We start from the raw sequence: 20,900 nt of genomic DNA on the forward strand, positions 1-20,900 counted from the left end.
CTCTCACTCTTCTACACAAACAAAATACGGATGGAAATAATATCCACTGGTCCTTACAGAAGCCGTCATTCTTGCCAGGTACAGCAATGGTCACTTTTAAAATTCCCATAATGGTAGAAACTTGTTGTATGGGAGTAACTTTCGTACACTGTTGCGTCACCGTTACTGGCATCGTCTCGTGAGAGAAGGGAAAGGAAGGAGAGAGTCGTGAGCAGCTGACCCTTGACCTAAGATCACGTGGCGCAATAAGGGAAGTAGGTAACCGCACTCATGGCATATTTATGAAGTACTTACTGGTTTGCAGAAACTGGATGAGACGGAGGTTACCAAGCGCAGGATCTGTTTGGAAAGAGGGGTGTTGTTGTTGTTGTTGTTGTTGTTGCAGTTGTTGTCCTTCTTAACCAACTCCCTTACCTCCTCACTGAGTGCGCAGCTCCTTCAGTGCAGTGGTTCTCAGCCTTTTCTAAGTTCATGCATCCTTCCGGAAGCCTTTGAGAAATTCATAAACGTACCTTAACGTACGACGATTAATCACAAAAAAAAAATAACGTGAATATTTAATGTTTTTTTTTTTATTTTAAGACTGAAAATATCTCAATTAAATTATTAGATATCCATTTTAAACAGAAAATATCTATTCACTCCTAAATAAATGTCAAATAGATGCCAAGGCGTGTATAGTAAAAAAAATGACGCATCTTAAATATGTGAGACGCAAGTGTAATATACTAATATAACACACACATTTGTAATACTCGTAGTTTATTCTCAATTAAGAAATATTTCTAACCTAACCCACTTTCTTCCTGAAACATCTTTCGGTACTATGTTCATGTTGTTAGTGCTAGAACATTAAGGAGCTTTAAGAGAAAATTAGACGGGTTTAGGGATAATAGACGGGATGGGGATAATAGATGGAAATAGGAAGGTATATTTCAAACAGGGACTGCCAAGTGTAAGCCTGGTCGCTTCTTACAGCTTCCCTTATTTCTTATGTTCTTATGTTCTCTCATGCACACTAACCCTGGCATGTGCCCATTCAGCCCATTCTCGTAACGCCCTCCCCCCCCCACTGTTTCCAGGCACCCTTGGAAAAACTTCATGGACCCATAGTTGACTCACGGATTTAGAACACACACACACACACACCAATTTGAGATCAATATGATTTAATGAAATACACACATGAGTTTTTTTTTTTTTTCCCTCTGCTTACGTCCACCTGTGTGTGTGTGTGTGTGTGTGTGTGTGTGTAGTGCTAGATCTTGCATCAGTGAGAGAGAGAGAGAGAGAGAGAGAGAGAGAGAGAGAGATTGCGCTAAGGTTATGTCACATACTGTTCAAGACCTTCAACTCACTCTCACCCTTACAGTCCTAATGCAAGAATTAACCAGAATCTTCAAGCCTTCATCCCTTCCACTGGTAATTTCAGGAACTTTCTATTTCTTCCTCCTTCCTACGACTTGAACTGTTTCAAAAGAGAAGTATCGAGACACACTAGGAACTGAGAGTCAAGTTTTTGAAACTCTTTTTAATTATTCTGGAGGAGGAGGAGGAGGAGGAGGAGGAAAAGGAGAAAGAGAAAGAGGAGGGAGAAAAGGAGGAGGAGGAAGAAGAGGAGGAGGAGGAGGACGATAATGACAACAACAACAACAACAACAACAACAACAACAACAACAACAACAACAACAGCTGCAACGATAATGATGACAGTGATAAATGATGAAACGGACTGACTGTGAACTGAAGAAGGCACTGCGCGTTACTATAAGAAAATTCATGAATCTGCTTGAGAGGGGGCCAGAATAACTCTAGGTGGATATATGTGTGCACGTGGGTGATATACTACAACTGTTGGCCGCCTGCCTCTGATGCCTCACTCACTCCTGTTGTTTGTTATTTCTTTCCTTGTTCTTTTTCAGTGTAAGAGGGGCACTGGTCTAGGGCAACAAAAAGAGCGAAAAAAAAAGGCCAACTGAGATGCCAATCCCTAAAGAAAGGTCTTAAAGGATCATTCACAATTAAAATTGTCTTAAAACCTTCCTCATGAAAGTTCAAGCCATAGGAAGGAGGAAATACGGAATCAGGCAGGGAGTTCCACAGTTTACCTTTGTTTAATACGACTCTTGCTGTTTTGAAGTGGTATTAGATTATAAAATGAGGCAAAAACTTAACCACGGGCACTAATTTAAAATGCTCCATCACTCCTTTTGTCATTTGTGGTGTGTATGGAAACTGTATTCCAAGTTTATACAGACCGTAGCAGTCGAACAGCTAGTCCTCCTGAATACTTCCTGAAGAAATATTCATATACTGCACATATACATTTTTTTCTCTTTCTCTCTCTTCTTATTCCTATTCTTATTCATCTGATCATCAAGAGAGAGAGGACCTTAACTTAATTCATATTTTTATGTTTTATTTAATCAATATTTTATATAGCCAATAAAATCTATCCATTTATCTATCTACCTTGTTGGTGATGACATGACATGCACAAGCTGCAGAGTATAGACGCCTTGGCCCTTCACTACCCTTACTATTCAACCCCGCAATATATGACACATAAACACCATAAGGAATCCATAAGAAGACTTCAAGTCCATCATTCCGATTTTATTTTGTTTTTTTTGGCCGGTGCAGTTTGTTATGGGTTCCTGTGTTTATGAATCCCAGGCCGAGGAGACGGACCCCAACAAGCGCTGCCATGGTGCGTATTTTGCCATCAAATCAGTAGAATAAGAAGGTTCAAGGGCTATTTGGCTCTCTAGATCATAAGTACAAGGGTAAATCAACATGTAAGATTAATAAGAGATTGTATAGATCTCTGAAGCCTGGGATTTATGGGGTACTTGAATGATGATGCATTTTGGTATTTATTTGTACCCTCTGTTGGGTTTGCGTGATGTCTGTGTGTGGAATTTTCTGGTATTAGTTGTTTGTGTTGTACTGTTAGTGTCTGGGAGTGCCACGTGTATGGGCTGGTATTTCTTTTATTACTGTGACATCACGCTGCGTGCACTCCACTGGTTGGCTTTGTTTACGTGAACCTCTATCACCAGGGCTTGTTTGTGTCGTGCAAGGTAACTTTTGGCGAATATTGAAAGCGAAAGAAAAAACGCCCGGCTCACAGTGGTAGATCTAAAGAAACCTAGCAGATGAGACAGGAATTGTTGCTGTAAATTGGGTGTAGTTGACTTACCTGGTTGGATCACCTGGTTGGCTCATCCAGTTGGCTGCCCTTTAATGACATGTATGTATTGGCAGGTAGAGGTTGTTTTTCTGAATATAAGGGCAGCACGGATCTGCAGGTACGCCAGTCAGGAAGATTTCAGTACTATAGCAAGCTGTTCTAATAGTAGTGACTGAGCTGTGTACCTTATGCAGAATATTGAAGTAGGAAAAATATATATTAATTTTAAATAATTAATATTTAAGGCTTTGTTTGTGGCATTGGTAAGACCACATGTGGAGTACGCTAACCAGGTATGGAGTCCACACCTAATGAAAGACATTGAGATGGTCGAGAATGTGCAGCGAAGGGCTACAAGGATGGTGCCGGGACTCGAAGGACTGAGTTATGAAGAAAGATTAAAGAAACTGAACCTACCAACACTGGCATACAGAAGAGCATGGGGAGATATGATAGAGACCTACAAGATACTTACAGATAAATATGATAGCATCTGCAGTCAAGGCATACATATTAACACTCAGAGAAGAAAACATCAGTAGGGGAAATTCACTGAAGCTGTTCAAAAAGAGGTCACGACTGGATGTTAGGAAACATGCTTTCCCTTGTAGGGTGGTTAATAATTGGAATCAGCTGTCAGAATGGGTGGTTGGAGCAAAATCAATTAAGCAATTTGAGGGCAGACTTGATAAATTCTGGATTAATCAAGAACTAAAATATAACTATAAGGCAAAAATCCACCGCACGCTACTACAAGGTGAGTCACAGGCGTAAGCCTCTTCCAGGAAGTCTTCTGTGAGTATCTGTGAGTTAATGGTTATGAGATCAAGGAATAACACTGTATGATGAGATAGTACAGGTTAGTAAAATGCTATATCACAAACATCACAAATATCACAAGTTGTATAGTTGGTAGGGTAGGTCATATTCGGACCATTCGGAAATATCAGCTTGGACCACCATCTCAGTCAGCTCGTGTACAAGAATGACTATTCTTGTTTTGTTGTTTGTAGTCAGTGTTGGGTTGCCATGGTGTGCTCAAGATGTACAGAGGAGTGCCAATGAAACAGTTGTAGCAGGCTGCTGTACATTAACAATAATTATGGTAGTACAGGGACCTCACACCCACCAAGACTAAAGATGTGTGAGTCATGGGAAGCTGCTGTATGTAGGAAGGTAGGGGACATGGCTGGGATTGTCTGAATCATGACACTCAAACTGTCATCTCAACTAACTCGGACCATTCTGAATGACCGAGGAATGTGTGAATGTCATTGTCTTAATGTTATATGTGGTTTTTATTGTTTGAAAGCTTTTATAATTTTATTTTTCAATTAATACATTTTAGTTTTTATTTTCTTTTAACCTTGTTGTTTTATGTCTTTATGTTAATAATGAATTACAAACAGTTTCTTGGGTGGGTGAATTTTATTTCTTTAAAGCTTTTGTTTTTACCTTCTGTTCAGTTTATTGATATTTAGAACCGGTCCGAATTGACAATGGACCAAGCTGGGGGCTAACCATAGTTGCTAGCAAGTACCAGTTTAGCCAGTGACAGCTCATCTTTCAGTAATTCTTTATATTAGGTCCAACACCTCATCATTCCTTTCCTCAAACAAGCTTAGGGACTAGGTGAGAAGATGGGTTTTTAGGGAGGGGAAGCCAAATTAGACCAAATTTGAAAAAAAAGTCTAAGGATGAGATGCCATGTTTTGAAAACTGGGGAAATATCTAGCCTAACCTAACATAACGAATGGTATTACACTGCTACCCACAATTCCCAGTTAAAAACAATGGAAAGTCATTTCTATATCAACTCTCAAGCTGAGTAGCTGGCTGAACTTACAAGAAATTGTAAAACCTCGGCACGTTCTCAAAGGTATTGCACTCTTACTAGACACTGCCCCTTGCCTCTGTGGTAAGGCCACAAAGTCTCTTATAACATGCATGAGTTTCACCATTGTATGAGCCTCAGTGACTGTGGGAACTAGAAAGAATGAAGAATCTGTGGAAGGATGTGGCATCATATACCTTACTCTTCCTCTTCTTGTGGACAACATCACATGGCACTATTCTAATTGGCTGTCTCTCCCTTCATGGTTTTAATATTCACTTTGTTTGCCTTCCCTTCTCCTTTTGGTTGTTCTATCTCTCTCTAACTCTCCATGGCCTCTTTTGATTAAACTATCACAGGTAATCCATTTGTGAATTAACTGTGAATGCGGACTCTTACTAGTCAAGGTAAATCACGTGCAATTTGGAAAGAAGAGTGGTACAGAAGTGGGAAGTTACTAATGAAAAATGTGTTTCAAAACAAAACCATGGTATAATACCCACACTGGTTTATTCCTAAGGGTAATGTATGGAAAGATTTTCAGTTAAACCCAACATTCCATTTCAGATCATCCGTGTCCAGTCAGCAGATGGCACTAAGAGAGTGGAGGTGAAACCCACAGACACCACCAAGACCTTATATGAGAAAGTCTATGAAATACACAACCTCTCCTCCTTTGACTTCACTCTCACCACCTCCCGAGACATTAAGTCTGAGATTGCCTCCTCCAGCCGTAAGACACTCAAGGGATGCAAGCTGAACCATGGTGACATGCTTTTCCTGCACAAGCTTGACACTGAAGGTGAGGCTGTAGGGCTGGGGGGCTGGGGCTGTCTCCTAGTGATGGATGATAGTACTAAGAAAGGGTGACGGAAGATTGTACAGTAGTACCAACAAAGGGTAATAAAGAAATGTAAGTTAGTAACAGAAACTGCAGTAGATAAACTTGCACATTTTTTTTTATATGGATGTACTCTTTTGCTTACTTCTTACTTTCTTCCTGTGCATGTTCTTACTAACTGCCAATTGTTCTGCCGTAGGAGTGTTATGTGTGAGCTCAGTGCTTCAATTTGAGTGAGAAAATTTAAATGAATCACACATACACCTAAAAGTTATCCTTATGTATGCTGAGGAAACACTCTTGTCTGGCTTTGAGCAGGAAAGAATGGCAGCAGTATTAAGAGTAAGGAGAATGAGATCTTTGGCCACCCAGTTGCTGGCAGCAGCAGCAGCAGCAACACCAGCAGCAGAAGCCTCCCCAGCACCAGCAAGAATGCGATGAAGAGCAGTCCATCCACATCCACATCCTCAGGCACCTCCCAGCAGATAGCCTCCAGAATCAAGAGTATGGTGGAGGAGGATGAGGTGGACCGCATCCTGGCCAAGGAAGATGGCCGCATCCCCAGGAAACAGAACCCCCAGTTGTGAGTTTTGTTGGTTGTTCATTTTGTATATGATTCATTCCCATGGTGTAGTGTGTTCCCTTGTGCCAGGTCCACAGTCACTCTTTTTTGCATGCTAGGTAGCCAACAAAGCCAATTATGTGTAATACAGTAGTCCATGAGACTGTCCCTTTCCACTGCAGGCCAACAGGACTAACAGTGAGAGTGTGGTACCTTGTCTGGGCCACTGTGTGTGGGATTGCTGGCCTGGTATATGCTAGATAGATTATTCCCTTGATATATAGTCCTCAGTCACTGTCACCATTACCAGCACCAGTGGTAGTGTGTCTTCAATCAATCTCTGTCTTCCCTCAGGTGTCGGCATGGGTCAACCAATAAGTGTGTTCATTGCATTCCCCTCGACCCTTGGGATGAGAATTACCTGAAGGAGCAAAACATCAAGCACCTTTCCTTCACCTCATACCTACGGAAGCTAACATCAGGTGTGGACAAGGTAAGTAGACTAAAGTTTATTTAAAAGTATTTGTCTGATGTTACTGTATGTATTTCTATATTATTTGCCTTAGTTACTCCAGCAGCAGTTAGTCCTAAACCAGTTGTGTCTCTTCCTTTGCCCATGATGCAAGAGAGGTTTATCCTCAGCCCTCACACACTCAAGGACATGCACACATTCAAAATAATTCTAACTTAAGTAGATGAAAGCATGTGTTTCAGGTCTTACCTTTGTTTCCTCTTCTAATGTCATCCTCTCCACAGGGAAAGTTTGTCAGCTTAGATGACATCAACTGCAGAATTAAGGCTGGATGTAAAGACCATCCGCCATGGCCTAAGGGCATCTGCTCCAAGTGCCAGCCATCAGCCATCACCCTCAACCGTCAGTCTTACCGTCACGTGGACAATGTCATGTTTGAAAACCCTAACCTGGTGGAGCGCTTCCTCAACTACTGGCGGGTGACAGGCCACCAACGCCTCGGGTTCCTGTATGGCCGGTATGAGCCACACCTGGACGTCCCACTGGGCATCAAGGCAACAGTGGTGGCAGTGTATGAGCCACCACAGGAGGGCACCAGAGACCATGTCAAGCTGCTACCTGATCCCAGAAAGGATCTGGTGGATGAGGTATTGATCAGTGTTGTTATTTTAAGCTCTGCTTGAAGCATCACGTGCCATGCTGTTTCCTGGTGTGCTTATGTTGCAGAATAGCTCAGAAGAGAGGAAAACCTTTTCTGTAGGGGGCCAGTTTTGTAATGAATCTTAATGTGGCTTGCAGTAAAGTTACAGGCAGACATTTTTTCTAAACTGAAGCACTTCTGTCTCAGTCTGAGAGGCATTGATGATCAAAGAGTACTTACCTCAGAAACACTATGTCTATTTCACTGTATTTATAATAGTACATGCCATTACCCAATGTTGCTTTCTGCTCCCAAACTTGAAACTACTGCCCTTCCTCTTATTTTCTACATTTATCAAACTCTCTTCCTTTCCCTTTATTTCCTCACTCTTCACCAAACACTCCATCCTCCACTCATTCTCCCAGCACCACGTACACTCCTCTGAAGCCTCCATCCTTATCATTAGTATGTAGAGCTAGAATGATAATAATGACTGATATTGTGTGTGACAGTCCTTGATCTTCCACTTCCAGATTGCAAAGGGGTTGGGACTGACCTGTGTGGGCTGGATCTTCACTGATCTAGTGCCACTCGATGCCAACAATGGCACAGTGCGGTATCTGAGGCATGCTGGCACCTACTTCCTCTCTGCCCACGAGGTGATCACCGCTGCCCACCTCCAACACCTCCACCCAAACCCTTGCAGACTGTCCCCAGAGGGAAGGTTTGGCTCCAAGTTTGTCACAGTGATAGTTACCGGTGACCAGAATAACCAGGCATGTGATCTCTTTTTTGTATGCTGAGTAAAAGATGTATTTCTCTAATTTAGCACATAAGTTGCCACATCTATAATTATAATAAGTAAAGAATAATTGCATAAGAGCATTGGTGTGTACACGGAACTGTAGACCCGGATGTAACGATGTATTCCTTCTGACAGGTGCACATGGAGGGGTACCAGGTAAGCAACCAGTGCCAGTCTGTGGTGAGGGACAAGTGCCTCATACCCACCAAGGATGCCCCTGAGCTGGCCTACATCAAGGAATCCACTGCTGAACAGTACGTCCCCGATGTGTACTTCAAGGTCAGTTTTTGTTGTTGTGGGGAGATGTGTAAAACTGAAAGCTTGACTCAAAACTTTTGAGAATAACAGTCATGGTGGAATTTATGACTTGATTCATCTCTTATGTGCCTGTATCTTATCCTGATGGCTCCCGCTTCTGTTCATCCCCTCACAGGAGAAGGACCAGTACAACAATGAAGTTGTACGTTTAGGAAGACCTTTACCTGTAGAATACCTGCTCTTAGATTGCCCAGTCTCAACTCCTAATGAGCCTCTCTATACATTTGCTGTGAATGAAGCCAGTTTTCCTGTGGCAAACAGGTACGACTCTGTTATAGCATGTTCAAGCATTTTGGCTTCATATGTGAATAAGTTTTTTCTTAATGACCATATATATATATATATATATATATATATATATATATATATATATATATATATATATATATATATATATATATATATATATATATATATATATATATATATATATATTGTACCATTGTGTTCTTCCAACAGGATGGTGGAGGGTCACCTGCAGGACTTCACTACGCTAGCAGCGTATCTCAAGAAGTTCACTGATGACCAGTTCTTGGAGGCCATGTCAGACTTGCATGTCCTTATATACATTGCTGCGATGGACATGCTACCTCTCAGGGTATTTATCCTTTTGTTCAGTTCATTGCCATATTGTAAATACACCATTGATGCATGAGAAATTAATGGGAGTGGCACTGTCTCTACTCTGCCAAAATTATAAGAAACTTTAAATTTCTGTGACAGTTTTAACTTGATAAGAGTTGTGTACAGGAACTGCTCAGTATGATTTCAGTTCATCTCCCATTTACTTTTTTTTTTTTTTTTTTTATGTAGGAAGGACACTGGCCAAGGGCAACGTCAGGAATATGAGTAGGGTGTTGCACCAATTGCTCTAGGTCATGGAGGATAGCAAAGTTGTAGGCTAGTTCACTAGGATGGTCAGTGAAGGGAGAGGAAAGCCAAAGCTGGTGTGAACATTGAAGTCTCCAAGAATGGAGATCTCAGCAAAAGGCAAGAGGGTCAGAATGTGCTCCACTTTGGAAGTTAAGTAGTCAAAGAATTTCTTATAATCAGAGGAGTTAGGTGAGAGGTATACAGCACAGATAAATTTAGTATTAGAGTGACTATGTAGTCGTAGCCAGATGGTGGAAAGCTCGGAAGATTCAAGAGCGTGGACACGAGAGCAGGTTAAGTCATTGCGCACATAAAGGCTGCATCCAGCTTTGGATCGAAAATGAGGATAGAGAAAGTAGGAGGAAACAGAAAAGGGGCTACTGTCAGTTGCCTCAGACACCTGAGTTTCAGTGAGGAAAAGAAGATGAGGTTTAGAAGAGGAGAGGTGGTGTTCTACAGATTGAAAATTAGATCTTAGACCGCAAATGTTGCAGAAGTTAATGAAGAAAAAGTTGAGCGGGGTGTCAAGACACTTAGGGTCATCGACAGAAAGGCAGTCCGACCTGGGGACATTTACGGTCCCCTCCCCAGATGGGGACTCCGAGGCTGGTGTAGGAGTCGCCATGATGATTTTAAAATTTTTGAGTGAAGGGTGTGTGTTATTATGTGCTTGTAGTTTTGTGTGGAGGAAGAGAGTTGTCTTTAGAGGGCAGGCTGTGACTGCCCCCTTGTGTTGTGAGACACAAAGGGAAACGTTCAGTGTGGTCACAGCTGGGTTTAATAAGTTCACAGCACCCCCTGAACAGTGCTTTAGACCTCACTGGGAGTAATTATCATTTCAGCAGGTCTCTACTGCCTCCTCCTGCTGAGTAATCCTTCATTATAACTGACCACAATATGGCTGACATCAGTTATTATGAACTCAACAGCTAAGACAAATTACCTTCATGATTCTTTTTATGCAGATCTCCCAATCACTTTGCTCCTTCTGAGTTTCAGGTAATAGGTAAAGTTTTGGTAGGAAACAAATCTAATGTAATTTTATTTATAAACTACACTGGTTGATACATCTGGAAGCAACAGGTGTTCTTTTTGGTCTTGGTGGTGGACATCTCAGAAAACCACCCATCACACTGGATGTGTGATGGGAGTACATGTGATGGGTGTACTTTTCAGGAGTACATTGGACCATTACTTGAAGCCGTCAAGACCCGCAACCGAGCCGCAGCACTGGAGTGGAAGCAGTCGGGCCACTGGGCAACAGTAGAGCAGTTGGTGATGGCCTCGGGACCAGAGAGTCTGGCTGGTGCACGGGGGGCTGATGTGGTAGGGGTGGGGTCCAGCACGCAGCCCTCGGCGGCGGCCACCTCCTGGACGTGCCAGCATTGCACCTTTATTAACCAGACAGCAACTGAGAGCTGTGATATGTGCCACCTTCCTAAGTGAATTGGCCACAACTATAACTAATGTGACTTTCAGTGCTGATGCTGATATTCAGTATCTTGTGTGACCTAGACAAATTCACTGCAATTTGTTGATGGGTAAAAAAAAGCTCATGTTGTTCACTGAACAGCAGGAATATCTCAGATATATATATATAATATATTATACACAATGATTTGCTTGTATCTTATCAAGCACTGTAGTGCATCCTCTGATGAGGGTATTCAGGTATTTCATAGGTATGTTTCATTTATAACTGCTAAAGTCCTCAAATAAACACTGCTGAGCCTAGGTAAATTCTGGTGTAAGGGGACACTTCCGGAGGTTTTTAGTTTGGTTTCAGTGACAAAATTCTAACAACTTATGCATTATACTGACTGTGGCACTCAATGAGAAAGTGAGGAATGGAAGGGTCTGTATGTAGCCCACCTGCCTGTATGCCTTCAGAACATTCTATTTTATGGCACACTCTGTAATATTTCTCTCAAGTAAATGAGAAAAAAAATCCTGATGAAACAATGGTTAATTGATTTTGTCAACATCTTGAGAATTGTATTGAGGATTAGGGAGCTCCCATGCACCCTTACAGCAGAGAAAGTATTCGACATTGTGTGCCTTCTCTTTATCTTGTTTAGAGTGATATTACTCAGATTATACTAAATCATTATTTTTAATATGTATCTAGTGAGATTTATACTGTGGCTTGATAATTTTTCACTACAATTTTGACATTGCAAAAAACCTTAGCAGGGTAACTACTAGATGGAGTTTTTCTTACGGCCTGAAGGTGTGAGGTCTGACTGATGCAGGGAGGGAGTGTGGTGTAGCTGCATTAGAGGGAGAAAAGTGTTCCAAATTCTTACTGGTAAAGATACGTTCTATGCCTTATCAAATAATGTGTTGGTGATTACTAGGTGCTTCAGACTTGGTAAATATGATGTTTAAATGTACATAAAGGTAGCAACTTGTTAGCGCTGCCACAAGCATGGCACACCTTCAGGCCGAGACGTGAAAACTAGAGGCACAAAGGTCACAGTAGAGGAATATTCATAGAATTTTGGAAAACAGTTGTATCAGAGCTTGAGTGAGGCCTAAGCACAGCACACCTCAGGTCCCACAGAGCTTCCACAGGTTGGCTTGAGTTTTATGAACATGAGTAAAATGCAACATTTCATCTGATAGGTGTAACTTTGTGTTGTGCAGGAGTTGCAAGTTTTATCTTTTTACATTAGCAAGTGTATGTGACCCTTGCTGTTTTATATTTTTCAGTTCTTAAAGGGTTACTTTTGAGCATTACACACAAAGTAATTGAGCATTTTGCAGTGTGACATTAGAGACCACTTCCAGTGTTAGCCTTACTTATTGCCCCTTTTTGCACCTGTTATTTCTAGTTTGTACAGGACCCACAGTGGTTGAGTAGATTATTAATAAAAAATCAAAGTGTTATGCTCATCATTTATATATACTAAATATAAGTAAATGTAAATATATTTTCCCTGTGGTATGGGAGATGGCCCAGTTACACACTGCAGCTGGGGTAGCAAGAATACTACCACTGTATCTCTATATATCTATGTCATCAAAATGCTGTTAGGGACATTCTGTGGGTCTAGTGAGAAAGAACAGAAATCAGTGTGTGTGAAAAAGAGAATAGTAATGTGTGTATTTGAGTAATCCATCATGATGTTGAGGATCACATGCTGGATTTAGGGATGCCAGCCTGTGAGAGCCTGGAGCTCATAAAATGTGATCTATGGGTAAGTCTGCAACTCAAATTCTTGTCAGTCATCACTGAAAGAAACATAAAAAAAAGCATAATACAAACCTCAGCAACAATCAAGCTTGTTACGCACACACAAGAATAAGGTAGCATGGGAGATCTTGAGTAAGGAATTGGATAGATGTGTAGAAGAGCATGCAGTACCAGATGAAGTACAAACAAACCAAGGCTCAAGATTAATACTCGTGAATGTCAGAGAAAGTTAAAGATATGAATGCAGGTGATAAGTTTTCAGAGATAGAGAAGGAATGAAGAATGACTAAGAGAGGCTAAGCATGGAGATGAACTACCATTTGGCTAAAAGACTGAAACTTCAAAGAGATATAATGAGCCATTCAAAACAATGATGAACCAACCAATAAACCTCATAAACCTAGAAGACAAGTGAAAAGTAATAATTTAGTCACCTTAAATGCCCTTGAGACCAGTGGTGCCTATGGCCGGAGAAGTCACCGACTGGAGGTCAACACTGGAGAACAAGTTATGGTAAGTGGAGGTAAAGGTGGTCAATTGCCTCTGCAATGTGGAGTTCCTCAGCTGAAGTTGGTCCACTTGCTCCTCCAGTTTCCTGACAGTACAGCGAAGGGACTTCTCTGTGTGTTCCTTCTCCATACGCAGGGCTGCCACTTGAGCCTGGTAGCGAGAGGCCTGTGTTTGCGCCTCCAGGAGCTGCTTGTGGGAGGCAGTTTCCCTCTCATTCAGCTGTGTCTGGATGCGGTCTGAATCTTGGTTCTGCTGCAGCTTATAGCGGTCAGCGAGAGCGGAGAGGCTGGCACACTCCCGGATCCTCTCCTCCAGCTGAGCAGACGTGTGCTCCAGGATGACATCTTTGGTGGAGAGTTGTTCACACAGCTGGTTCATCTCCCTTGTCATCTCCTCAAGCTGGTGCTGCAGGGATGAGACAGACTCCCGTGCCCCTGCTGCCTCCTTCTCCCTGCTCAAGCTTTGCTCACGTTCTGCCTTCAACTTGGATTCCTTTTTGCCAAGTTTTTCTTCTAAGTGTTTAAGTTGGCTCTGCAGTCTTTGGTTTTCCACCTGAGCCTTGTGCAGCAGCTCCTTGGTGTCTACCAGCTGCTGCTCAGCCTCCTGCACCTTCTGAGGTAGTCCACTAAGAATACCCAGCTGTTCTGTGGTTCGTGTGGAAGCCATCTAGAGAATAAAACAATTTTACTGGACAAGGAAATAATCTTAGATGACAAAAAATCTTATTTTTCACACTTAGAATAATAGTTGAGGTAATCAATTTTCTGACTGGTTAGGATTCACTATTATTGAACAACTACTCATACAAACATAACTGCATCAAGACACTATTTATCCAAGTACTAAAGATACCTCATGATTAATACTGAGCTCTATTACAATCCCCCAATTTGCTCCAGCCCTGATACCTTACCTCCTATTAACTAATCTCTCATTTATAATTTAATACAATATGAAGGCAGACACAAGTTACCCTTAACTTCCACAGTCCACCAAGACTGAAGGTCACATTTACCTGTGATTCAAGGAGGGAACTCTGGTGAAGCAGCTTCTCATTCTGCCGCTGCTGGTCTTCATTCTGTTTCTGCAGGGTCTCTATCTTCTTGTTCCTCGTCCTCAGCTTTCTTTGCAGTTCCTCATTTTCATGCTGCAGTTGGTTTTTATGTGCGTCCTGCTGTGATTTGGTCTGTTGGAAGCTGTCCCTCCATTCTTGCAGGCAGGTGTTGATGGTGTCTTTAATAATAACCATCATTCCCTCCACTTCCCCTCTGCCTATCTGCAGGCTCTCAAGTCTCTTAACAATAAGTGTCAAGGCCTCATTGTACATCTCATCTGTTCTTGTCACTGTTGCTGATTCAGGCTTCCCCTCACTCTCTTTACCATGGCTCACTGCCGTGGCTTGTGGCTGAGCGCTTTGTGTGTCCTCTTTTGAATGCTTTGGGGATCCCTCATACGTACCACTAGCCAGGTCCTTTGGGGAGTTACAACCATCAGATTTAGCTACTTGATGGCCAGGACTTTCCTTTACCCTGACCTCATTTTGGTTTCCCTTCAAATGATCTGCCATTTCTTCTCCCTCTCTGGCATGGTCTTGCTCCTCTTCCATGACCTTGGCCTCCTCCAGTGTGTTCCTCTCCTTGGTCTTGAGTTGAGTCTGGGCTTTCTGCAGCTGTTTTCTTAGTTCCTCTATCTGCTGGGCATGGTCCTGCTCATCCATCACCACCTTCCTCTGCGTCTGCTCCAGCTGATCCTTGTATCCCTGAATGGCTTCCTCATACATCTCACGTGTCTCATTGAACCGCCTCATCCACTCCTCCTCTAGCATAGCTGTCTCAGGGCTCCTGCTGCCTCCTTGCCTTTGCTTTTTAAGGGCTTCTTGTAGTATGATAATACTGTCCTTCATTGCCTTCAGCTGTTCCTCATATTTCATCAAGTTCTCATCTTTTTCCATAAGCTGGGGAAAGAAGCAGAAAGTACAGTAAGAAAGATATCTATCTATTCATCTACATCTCACAGCTTTTCCTAAAAATTCTTCCCTGGCAATGACTGCAACAGCAGTCTCCATTTATTACTATCCTTGCATTTCTCCTTGCATGCCATAATCTTCTCATTTTCCTCTCTTCCTTTCCTCTCATTTCACACAAGGTCTTCCTGCTGCATCCAATACATCTCACCTTCTGCCATTCTTCACATCTGACCAAGCCACCTCAAGGTGTCACACTCACCAAAAAAACACTGACATTTCTCATACATCCCTTGCATTCCAAAAACTTTACTGTTTTCTCAATTTACCCAAACAGAAGCAAAAAAGATGCAAATATACATGAAAACAAGGAAACAAAATGAAAACTGGCAGGTTGGGGATCACAGAGTAAGAATCACTCCTCAGCAATATTTATCAAGAGTGATAAGACAGTTTGCATGAAGGCACCCACCTGCTGCCTCAGTGCCTGTGTCTCTTCCTGCAGCTCTGTTAGGGTCCTCCTGGTGGACTCAGTGTCTATGCCTCGGCCTTCCCCTGGTGCCCCAACAAGGCTGTTCAGCTTCTGGTTCTCAGCCTCAACCTGTTTGGATTGTGAGGTAGTGAGCAACTTTTTCCTTCTTTCTTTCTTTCTTTCTTTCCTCCATTCTTCCTATTTCTCTTCCTCTGAACAAGCCTGATTCTCTAAAATCCTCATGTGTATTCCCATCTTCTTATTCCTGATACACATTCAGTATTTTGATGTATCTTTCCTTTTTCATTCATATGAAACATTGATGAAAATGTAACATGGTGAGCCATGCAATATGAAACATCAGAAAACTACAAGATCTCTTTCAAGGACATTTTCTAGAGGCAGAGTGAGAAGGCTGCAGACCACCAACACCAGTGGTACCTTGAGGACATACTGCAGCAGGTCTTCATACTTCTTCTTGAGGGAAAGGATAACATCATCTTGCCTGGGGACCTCCACACTCTCCCTGCTGCCTCTCCTCGTTTCCCCTTGTCGCTTGGCCCTCTGCCGCAGCTTCTGAATCTGAGGAGGATTTGGTGATTCCTGCTGTAATGACCTTGCCAGATTTAATTGATAACTGTTATAATTCACAATCCTGAAGTCTAATGTTCAGTATTGAAGAAACAGCCATGAGCCTACATTTCACAGTAAATAACCCATTGCTAGAAAAATCCTTGTTGTGAAGAAAACTGTAGCACTTAGAGACTTGTGGGGGCGATGGTCCTGTACATGTTGTGAATGGAAGGGAAAGAATTTAATAAAAAATCTGGTTCTAAAATTCTTGTCCCTCTTCATCAACAAATCTATGGTGGCTTCTAAGATATGGTGATACACTACCATGGTTGTTTGGAAGATAATTAAATGATCTACCATGACTATACAACAAAGGAGAGTGTGGGAGTATATTTTGATATGGTGGGAATGACAGCTTGGTATACAGTCTCAAAATGTGGGAATCTCAATTTACCTTCTTCATGAGCCTCTTGTTCTCCTCCAGCAAATAGATGTTGTGCTGGTTTAACTCCCTCGCATTCTTCAACTCCTGACGCAGCTCCTCCTCTTCCTTCTCAAACTCACGTTCACTTGTTTCCTTCTTCCGTCCACTCTGGCTAGTTTGCTGCTTCCTTCCTTTCTTTTGTCCTGCCCCCTGAATTAGAAAGTGCTCAATGTACAGTCTCCTATCCTCCACTTCCACATTCATCACTCAGCATTGCCAGTGTGTAAATCGTCTGCTGTGAGCCATCCAGCCTGATTCAGGTTGTATCTGAGACATCCCAATCAGTGTGAGTAAGTGGGAGGAAGACAGAGGGACTGGTGAGATTTTCTTTGGATAGGAGCCAAAGCAAGTGGTCTACAGTGGCAGTTCACAGTGAATGGACTGTACATGTGGAAATCTCAGCTTTTGATTCATCTTACCTCACAGTACAGCAAGAAGCAACTCACCCTGGTCTCCTCCTCAGGCTTGGGTGACATCTTGCTCCACTTCATGACAGTGTTGTACATATCCTTGGGCAAGGGATCACCATTGCGCACCCTTCTCTGCGCCTCCTGCCTCAACAAGAAAGGGTAAGCTACAGAGGTACAATCATGGTCATTGGTCAAATAACCTGCCACACTCATTTCCATTGTGTTTATCTTTTGCTCTCAGTTTGTAAGTCCTCCAATCTGGTTAAAATTAGTAAGGAGATTTTCAGATTTAAGGACTTAAAATTATAGGAAAACTCAATATAGAAGGATGGGCAATATGTTTCAACTTATGACAATCTATACAGAAAGGTAAGATAAAGTAAGGAGATAAGAACAGAGGCATAGCAAGGTAAGGTGATAGTGAGACTGTCACCTTGATAAGATCTTCTTCATGGTGGAGGCGCTCAATGTAGCGGGAGTGCTGGGCCTTGTCCTTCTGACTCAGTGACCTCCTCTCCATTCCCTGTCAGAAAGAGATGCAATGATACATTTTTGTTCTATTGCACTGCAGTCAAAGGTCAATATGCAGTGGACTGAGTGAAAATCTCTACTCACGCCAATGTGAGATGAGTGTGCCAGCAGCTCAGGGTTGGAATGAAACCTTCTTGACAACAGAAGAGAAGGTTCCTGCACACATAAGTAGATAATGAGTAATTGTAACTGTATAAAGATGATAAGAAAAGAGCAATAAAACAAATGTGAATTCAATGAATGTCTGTAGTTTCTCCATCAATGTCAATTCAGTACCAGTAAACAGCATGAAAGTAAAACATGAGCCACTGAACAAGGATATATTTCTCTCTTCTCTGGCTACTCACTCCATGGGGCCTGGATGTGCGGCAGGGTGGAGGCACCCAGGGCCGGGGGTGCAGGTGGAAGGGGCACAAACACAGCCGTGGCTCAGGACGCCTCAAAGTCTTCAAGAACTCTTGGTAGCGACGAACCCTCCTGCTGTGCAGCATCTTTGGCCACACATGTAGTCCTTCTACACTGGTATTTCCTGCTAGTGGTGTGTGAATCCTAAACTACTTATGCTTGGGATCAAAACACAACACACCTCCCTACCACCTGACATTAATATGTGTGGGAAAATCTCTGTTTCAGGATGGGAGAAGCCAAATATTCCAAATTTGGACACTCATGAAAAATCTAAGGATGTGATGCCACATTTTGAAAACTGGGGAAACTTCTACCTGACCTCAGGATGGTTCATCACCTGCCAAACTGAACAGGTTGCAAGGAATTTTAACCTGGAAACGACTACAACTGACTGCATTGGCTATCAATATTTACATATAATCTTTAACGATTAACGTGTCTTGGGAAGGAAAAAGAAAAGGGAAGGTAGAAGGAAAAGAAAGGAGTGGAGGAAAAAAAAGAATGGAAGGAAGGAACGAAGAGAATGGATACATGGAAGGAAGAAAACAATGAATGGAATGAAAGAAGGGACGAAAGGAGGGCAGGAAGAAATGCATCACTGACCTTTCCAGTGCCACGGAGCAGCACCACTCCCCCACACACGAGCATTAATGAAGGTCCAGCGGGTATATTGCAGCAACCCACTGACACCTTAACCTGGAGTACCCAATGCCAGTGTTCCCGCCCTTCGTCTTGCCTTCTCTCTTGTTCTTCCAATAACGCCTTACATCGCCTCCTGCGGCCTGGATTTCTTTCAGCTGGGTTTGAGTTTTGTTTTGTTGGTCGGGAATGTTGCCTTCGAAACGGCACTCCCTGACGTGTCCCTTCTCACTGTCTGGCTCTTCTGTTTTCTTTCTTTTTCCTTTCCTTTTCATTTATTACTCAAAATTTATGCACTATTCTCTTTTGCAAACCATAGTTCCAACCGGAGAGAGAGAGAGAGAGAGAGAGAGAGAGAGAGAGAGAGAGAGAGAATCCACGTGTAGATAAATGACAGGTCAAATAGAAAACCAATAATCAGTGGATGATACTATATGAGGCTATAGCGTGGTGTGGTATGAGAGAGAGAGAGAGAGAGAGAGAGAGAGGGGGGGGGAAATTTGCATTGGATAGCTTTGCGCCAATTATTATATTCTACTTTTACGCTTTATCACCATGAGCTGTAGTAGTAGTAGTAGTAGTAGTAGTAGTAGTGTCTGTGTCCACAAATCAGTTAACATATAGGTAAGGTATTTCACGTTAATTCACTCATATCTATGATAAGGAGTGGAGGAGGCAGTAGACACCTGCCGAAATGATAATTACTCCCAGTGAGGTCTAAAGCACTGTTCAGGGGGTGCTGTGAACTTATCATTAAACCCAGCAGTGACCTCACTGAACGTTTCCCTCTATGCCTCACAACACAAGGGGGCAGTCACAGCCTGCCCTCTAAAGACAACTCTCTTCCATACAACATATCAAAAGCTTTTGATAGAGTCTGGCACAAAGCTTTGTATTTCCAAACTATCCTCCTACGGTTTCTATCCTTCTCTCTGTAACTTTATCTCAAGTTTCCTTTCTGACCGTTCTATTGCTGCTGTGGTAGACGGTCACTGTTCTTCTCCTAAATCTATTAACAGTGGTGTTCCTCAGGGTTCTGTCCTGTCACCCACTCTCTTCTCATTATTCATTAATGATCTTCTAAACCAAACTTCTTGTCCTATCCACTCCTACGCTGATGATACCACCCTGCACTTTTCCACGTCTTTTCATAGACGTCCAACCCTTCAGGAGGTAAACATATCACGCAGGGAAGCCACAGAACGCTTGACTTCTGATCTTCCTAAAATTTCTGATTGGAGCAGAGCAAACTTGGTATTGTTCAATGCCTCAAAAACTCAATTCCTCCATCTATCAACTCGACACAACCTTCCAGACAACTATCCCCTCTTCTTCAATGACACTCAACTGTCCCCCTCTTCTACACTGAACATCCTTGGTCTGTCCTTTACTTATAATCTGAACTGGAAACTTCACATCTCATCTCTAGCTAAAACAGCTTTTATGAAGTTAGGTGTTCTGAGATGTTTCCGCCAGTTTTTCTCACCCCCAAGCTGCTAACTCAGTACAAGGGCCTTATCCGTCCATGTATGGAGTATGCTTCACATGTCTGGGGGGGTTCCACTCATACTGCTCTTCTAGACAGGGTGGAATCAAAAGTTTTTCGTCTCATCAACTCCTCTCCTCTAACTGACTGTCTTCAGCCTCTCTCTCACCGCCGCAACGTTGCATATCTAACTGTCTTCTACGGCTATTTTCATGCTAACTGCTCTTCTGATCTTGCTAACTGCATGCCTCCTCTCCTTCCGCGGCCTCGCTGCACAAGACTCTTCTTTCTCTCACCCCTATTCTGTCCACCTCTCTAACGCAAGAGTTAACCAGAATTCTCAATCATTCATCCCTTTCTCTGGTAAACTCTGGAACTCCCTGCCTGTTTCTGTATTTCAACCTTCCTATGACTTGGATTCCTTCAAGAGGGAGGTTTCAAGACACTTATTCATCAATTTTTGACCACTACTTTGACCCTTTTATGGGACTGGCATTTCAGTGGGCATTTTTTGTATTAGATTTTTGTTGCCCTTGGCCAGTGTTCTTCCTACATAAAAAAAAAAAATAAATAAATAAACATTAGAATAGCATGTCACCAACGAGCTAGGTATCCCAAATGTTCTAATGCCTCATAAAATCGATGAAAGTCTATCTTAGGTATACTACTTATCTTATCAGCCTTTTCCCT

At 42.4% G+C, this 20,900-nt stretch overlaps 2 protein-coding genes and 1 long non-coding RNA gene across 7 annotated transcripts; 2 read left to right on the forward strand and 1 right to left on the reverse strand.

The window, feature by feature from the left end:
* The first annotated feature begins 15 nt into the window (after positions 1-15).
* On the forward strand, positions 16-12,427 carry LOC135109843 (nuclear protein localization protein 4 homolog). 2 transcript variants are annotated; one of them, XM_064021597.1, is made up of 10 exons: positions 16-78; positions 5,595-5,829; positions 6,187-6,451; positions 6,785-6,923; positions 7,187-7,549; positions 8,076-8,318; positions 8,483-8,626; positions 8,781-8,926; positions 9,125-9,263; positions 10,715-12,427. In XM_064021597.1, exons 1-10 carry the CDS (start codon positions 31-33, stop codon positions 10,982-10,984), a joined length of 1,992 nt encoding a protein of 663 aa, XP_063877667.1. In that variant the 5' UTR covers positions 16-30; the 3' UTR covers positions 10,985-12,427. The 2 variants fall into 2 exon arrangements, with proteins under 2 accessions (XP_063877667.1, XP_063877668.1); XM_064021598.1 differs by lacking the exon at positions 16-78 and adding an exon at positions 2,604-2,710.
* Positions 10,559-19,043, reverse strand: LOC135109841 (trichohyalin-like). 4 transcript variants are annotated; one of them, XM_064021592.1, is made up of 11 exons: positions 18,689-19,043; positions 18,025-18,209; positions 17,762-17,833; positions 17,580-17,669; positions 17,183-17,287; positions 16,707-16,886; positions 16,121-16,261; positions 15,680-15,808; positions 14,260-15,198; positions 13,169-13,910; positions 10,559-12,772 (listed from the first exon to the last, which is right to left on the reverse strand). In XM_064021592.1, exons 2-10 carry the CDS (start codon positions 18,166-18,168, stop codon positions 13,170-13,172), a joined length of 2,541 nt encoding a protein of 846 aa, XP_063877662.1. In that variant the 5' UTR covers positions 18,169-18,209; positions 18,689-19,043; the 3' UTR covers positions 10,559-12,772; position 13,169. The 4 variants fall into 4 exon arrangements, with proteins under 4 accessions (XP_063877662.1, XP_063877659.1, XP_063877663.1 ...); XM_064021589.1 differs by having other exon boundaries at positions 18,025-18,206; positions 18,689-19,042; XM_064021593.1 differs by having other exon boundaries at positions 10,559-10,908; positions 18,025-18,206; positions 18,689-19,041.
* On the forward strand, positions 15,685-16,517 carry LOC135109850 (uncharacterized). The gene is made up of 2 exons (XR_010272933.1): positions 15,685-15,824; positions 16,067-16,517. It is a non-coding gene; the product is annotated as an uncharacterized LOC135109850 (long non-coding RNA).
* Positions 19,044-20,900: the final 1,857 nt, after the last annotated feature.

Source organism: Scylla paramamosain, chromosome 19 (genome assembly GCF_035594125.1).
Source record: "Scylla paramamosain isolate STU-SP2022 chromosome 19, ASM3559412v1, whole genome shotgun sequence".
NCBI classification, from domain to species: Eukaryota; Metazoa; Arthropoda; class Malacostraca; order Decapoda; family Portunidae; genus Scylla; species Scylla paramamosain.